The sequence below is a fragment of the Solanum pennellii genome, chromosome 2 (genome assembly GCF_001406875.1).
Source record: "Solanum pennellii chromosome 2, SPENNV200".
Lineage (NCBI taxonomy): Eukaryota > Viridiplantae > Streptophyta > Magnoliopsida > Solanales > Solanaceae > Solanum > Solanum pennellii.
Window position 1 is genome coordinate 28,568,559 of NC_028638.1, and position 5,528 is coordinate 28,574,086.

At 35.9% G+C, this 5,528-nt stretch overlaps 1 protein-coding gene across 1 annotated transcript; it reads right to left on the bottom strand.

The window, feature by feature from the left end:
* Positions 1-2,264: 2,264 nt before the first annotated feature.
* Positions 2,265-5,304, bottom strand: LOC107011008 (delta(24)-sterol reductase-like). Its single transcript, XM_015210310.2, has 3 exons — positions 5,174-5,304; positions 2,982-4,258; positions 2,265-2,902 (listed from the first exon to the last, which is right to left on the bottom strand). Exons 2-3 carry the CDS (start codon positions 4,230-4,232, stop codon positions 2,447-2,449), a joined length of 1,707 nt encoding a protein of 568 aa, XP_015065796.1. The 5' UTR covers positions 4,233-4,258; positions 5,174-5,304; the 3' UTR covers positions 2,265-2,446.
* Positions 5,305-5,528: the final 224 nt, after the last annotated feature.

Genomic DNA, 5,528 nt, shown 5'->3' on the forward strand with positions numbered 1-5,528 from the left:
GACGTAGTCTTCTCCTTCACGATGTTGAACGCCACGTTTCTTGACAAAGTCAACCGGATCAATCCTAGAGCCTGATAATCCTTGAGTTTCCACTTCTCCTCCGTTATGGATTCCGGCTTCACCCCGGTCAACGGTTCGTGAAGATCTTTCTGGTACAGATAATCTTCGATCTGCATCTTCCAGAAACTGAAATCGGATCCATCAAACTTCTCGATTCCAAGCTTCGAACTATCCATCTTCAGTAATCGTGTTGAATATCCTTAGCTCTGATACCAGTTGTTGTGACGAAAAGATGAAACCGAAAATCTAACAATAAAGAACACCAAGTTTAACGTGGAAAAACCCTTCAAACCGAAGGTAAACACCACGGGATCAACAAGATCTGAATTGCTTCACTATAACAATAAGAGAGTTACAAATATTCTTCTAATGGCTACACAACAAGTGCCAAAAGAGAACAAACAATAGCTACACCAACAAAAGATAAATAGAAAGAAACACCACCCAAATCCAGCTTCTGTTCGGGGACCTAAAACAGGATCGTGATGACCTCCGAATCCGATCTCCACCGTTCAAATCAACCACCAAGATGTCAAGGACACTCAGTCCAAATTTCAGCCCGATCCAACGGTTAGTTAATCGAGAAACACGATCTGAACGTGACTGGTCGGAAAAAAGACTGCAGCAAAAGAACCCTTTTCTTTCTCTGTTTTTCTCTTGTTGAAAGCTCTCTCAAAAACCTCTCTTATGTTCTAATGTCTTTCAAAGACAATACCAATGAGCAATTAATTATTCTCTCAAAACCATCCTCTATTTAATGAGTTGTGCTTTTCTTTATAAAGTCAAAACCAACTACAAATAGGATTACTATTCCAATCCTTTTCCTAATAGAATTGGAAACCAATTAAGAAGAATAATTCCAATCCTTTTCCAAGTAGGATTAGGCCATGGGCCTTTGGCTGGAACATGGGCAATAACCCAACATATCTTGGCTCTGATATCAATTGTTGCGGAAGCCGAATATATAGAGAGTGATGGAATCACAACTATTATATCTAAAGATAAGTAAACGAGTCAACAATAAAAGGAACACCAGAAATTAACGAGGTTCGGCAAACTTTTTTTTTTTGGCCTAGTCCTCGGACACAACCAACCAATATTTATTTCACTTTAAAAGAGTATAAGTGAAATACTACAAGAGAAAAAGAAGAACAAATGTCTTAGGAGATGAGAAGGAAAGTGAGAGGTGTGTTACAAATGAATTAGGAGTTATCTATTTGTAAGAGTGAATTCTTCCTATTGATCTCATCCATGACATCACAATATGTCAAAATGTCAAGATTTACCTTGTAAATCAATTTATTGTTCACCTAAATTTCACCTACAAAAGGTGTTATCTTTGACTTTTTTACCAATGAAGAATTATCCTCCTAACTACCATATCTTCTCATTAATCCATTTTTTAATCTTTCAAATTTAACATTTCTTTTAATTAATTTTAGAGCTAAGGACTAAAATGATATTATTTTATATACATTAAAAATTATTTAAATAAGATTTTATTTATATATAGAGAGAGATCAAAATAATTCAACTCTTATTCATTAAGGACCATTTTGATAATTTTCTCCCCAATTGTTCATTTGACAAAGTATGAAATAGAGCCTCGTACAATTTTTATTTGTCATATCATATTTATGACTAATACATACTAAATAAAAAAGAATAAAAATTTGTTATCACATCACAGATATACAAGCTGGTGCCAGAAGGTGGATTTGATGTTGAACAAATAGTTAATTTAATATTAAAAAAAGTTTTTGTTCTCTGAAAATTGAATTGCCTTAAAAGGCCATTCATTGTGACAAAATATTACAATTGCCTAAACATTTCTTTGACTTTTTAAAATAGAATCATCTTTTTTTGCTTGCAATCATCCAACGTTCAAATTCAATTTAATACAATTATTTTTACTAGTTATATTTACTTCATATATTATTTCTTTTAATTGGAACGTTGGTGAACATCACTTTTCGACCGATAAATATGTCATCTTATGCTCTTATTCAACCTTATTTTCTTTAGTTAGATTTATATTACTTAATCTTGTTGGAAATCTAACTCTTGATGTTATACTAAAAGAGTTTGTTGAATCTTATAGATACATCCATACCGTATAAAATTTCCTCAAGGGACAGTATCTTTTGACGAGCCTCAAGTGTAGCAGGCTGACATTTGATATGATTTTGGAAAGGAGGTGGGTGAAGCAAAAAAAAAAAACACATTGAACTAAGCCAGTCCAGTCCAGCTGGTTAAAAGGAAATAAACAAGCTCAAGGCTAGAAAATGTTCAAAGATGCAATGACAAACAGACCAAGGAAACTAAGAGCATCCACACAATCACAACTACATAAATGAGAAAAGGCAGAAAAGCCATGAGAACACGATCAATCTTCAGGCTCATCAACTTCTGGGGTCTCAACTTCAGCAGTCTCTTGCTCAGCTTCCTGCACCTCCTTCTCCGTCTTCTTTCCTTTCTTAGACTTATAGTACACACTCATGAAGGTTCCGATGGCTCTGTACTTTTTCCTGCAGTTCTCGTATAGGCTTCCATCAAACATTCTCCAGAAGTTCTTCTCCGTCAGCTCAGAGACAGCATATTGTGGCTGGAATCCATGGTTTTCAATCAACCAACTCTCCAACTTACGGACTGCCTCTATACCATCAAAGACCTCACCCCTCAAAATAGGTCCAGGAGCATAGTAGACACCAACATCAGTGTACATTTGAGCATATTTTGTGTCACCCTGCCTCTTCTGCAGCTCAAAACCTGGTTCAGGATACACCATTGTTTTAAGAGGCAGCCTGTAGAGTCTGTGGGGGCAGAGCCAGAGGGGATACACCTAAACAAAAATAAAATTGTTAATGATGCACTTGTATAATCAAAAGTACTGAAAGATGGAAAACAATGGGAACTTTTACCTCCATCTCACGGTGGACCCACTCAAGAGCATCGCCAACCTTGTAGAGAGGAACAAGCATATCCTGAATGACATGGTTTTCATGGTAATAGTTCCTAATGTATTCACCTTGAGTGGCTTTAAGTAGAGAAACCTTGGGAGGCATGGCCCATCCAAAGAGAAACCTAAACCACCATTGATCACCAAATGGAAGGATAAGTTTCCCTTCCCAATACAAGCATCTTGTGTGCCTGTGGTAGTATTCCCTAGTTGGGATGTACTCTACGAATTCTCCCTTCTTGAGTGCAGTTTGAGCGTGCTGGTAAAACCAGGTTTTGAACCACCAACCAACATTGTTGATCACATTGCCCTTCTTCTTGGCCTCTTCTTTTGAAGCATATCTACCAGTCATGCAAACAGCTTCTGTGGGAGTATACACCATGGTTTCAACAAAGTCTGGAACTTTCTCACGGTTATCCTGATCCCCGTCTCTAGGTGAAAAAGAATCCATATAAGCCTGAGCAATCTCTTTCAAATTACCAACTACAGGTTTGTAGGTAAGTTTCATGTATTCCTTGATCGGAATGAGCTTGATCTCAGCTGAAACCAGAAGCCCCAGAGTCCCTTGAGACCATGGAATAGCATAGAAAAGATCAGAATATTCATTGTCCTTTGTAGCTCTAACTACCTGCCCATCTGCTAGAACAACTTCATAAGACACAACAGTGTCTGAGAACAGTCCATAAATGTGAGAACTTCCTTCAATCCCATAGCCGTTGATGAGACCACCAACAGTTAGATCATCAAGCTCAGCAACAACTGCAAGGGAAACATTCAGAGGGACAGTAACTCTAGAGATTTGTCCCATATTGACTAGAGGCTCGACTTTAGCAATCATTCGCTCCGTGTCAATGTTAAGAACATTTCTAAATGGAGAAAGATCAACTTCAAAATGACGAGCACGCTTGTAGTCCACATTTCTCATTCCAACAGCAACCCAGGGCTTCCTAGCTGTGCAGACAAGACCATCCTTAGATGCATTCCTCTCCTTAAGACGCTTCACAACCTTTTTAACATTTTCATCATGCTCCTTCTGGCGCTGCTTGTATGATTTGCACTCAGACCTAACATCCCCAAGATATATGGAGAAATAATACAAGAACGAGAGAGGAAGGACGACGAAGATAACAACAATCCATCTGAACTGGACAAGAAGGTCCATAATGTTTTTCTTCCTCTTAGGACGAGGGGGGGGAGCCTGAACATCTGTCATTTTGAAACAAGAGAGGCCAAACAGAACTGCCACAAGGATGAAAACATGTTATGGACTACATACAAGAATGCAAATCCACTCATAAAGCTTACATCATTTAATCATGAAATTTGAAAAACAAAAGCAAAGCAAATCATTAACCACAACCACCACTAGTCCATATTCAATAATCATGAAAAATAAATCAACTTTAGCATTAAGACTTGTCCATAAACAAGTAATTTATGATAAGCAACTTTTATGAGGGACCAAGCATGAGGTAATCATTAAAAATACCTTCTAAATTATTTATCATAATTAGATCTAACCCACCCTTTTTCAACTAAACACAAGTAAATTATCTCAATCATTAGAAATTGTGGCCCAAATTCAACTAATAGATTCCCATCGCCACGTGCTTCAGGAAGTAGGTAAACTGTCATCTTCAACAATCAAGCATTACTCACTCACTAGTAAAACACAAAACTAGCTTATTTACAACATTTTAAGCCAAATCATCACATAACTAAAAAACATAAAAGAAAACCCCCAAAACAAACAGAACTAAGTAGAATTTTACACAATTTAGCTTAAAATTAACTTTTAACACCATAAAGCATGTATTAAAAAGTACATTAAACAGATCTATATCATACTACAGTGAAATGCGAAAAAATCAGCTCATTCAGTGATGAATTTTTTGTAGATCTACATACACAACAAAAGAAGACAAAAAAAAAAAACTAGCTATAGAAACACTAAAATTTTCAAATAAAAACAAAAACCGACATGCATGTCGCACAAACTCAAATTTACCAAAAAAAAAAAAAAGCAGTGTGTTTCTGTTGAAGAATCATTGCAATATTTCAACTCAGAAAAGAAGTAAAAAAAATGGATGATTTTCATAAGTTGATCAAAAGAAGAGAAAAAAAAATAATAAGTTGAAAGAGATAGAGAAATACCTGACAAGTGGAATTTGGCGTCACCCTGAGATGCAAGGATAATTGTAATATCAGTGACAGTGTGCTTTATATAAAAACAGCCTGCCTAATATCTAGGGGTATTTTAGGGAAAGAACTTCTCCTCTGTCACGTCCAAAATATTTGTGTTTTTTATTTTTTTCTTTCTATGTTCCGCTCTATCACATTTACCTCTCTCGTGATTTAGCATATTTCCTCTTTAGACTTTACAAAGATTTTTTTAATTATTATACACTGAATTTACAGATTTGAAATTCATGTATTTGAAAAATATGGTGAGTAAATATTTAAAATTTTATGAATTAATGGAGAGTAATTATATCAATTATTATTTTTC

What these genes read in the sequence shown, in the direction of transcription:
- LOC107011008 (XM_015210310.2), bottom strand. Translation starts at nt 4,232, where the DNA reads ATGACAGATGTTCAGGCTCCCCCCCCTCGTCCTAAGAGGAAGAAAAAC. An exon ending in GGGTCCACCGTGAGATGGAG is followed by an intron (nt 2,903 to 2,981) that starts GTAAAAGTTCCC and finishes ATTTTTGTTTAG; the next exon opens with GTGTATCCCCTCTGGCTCTG.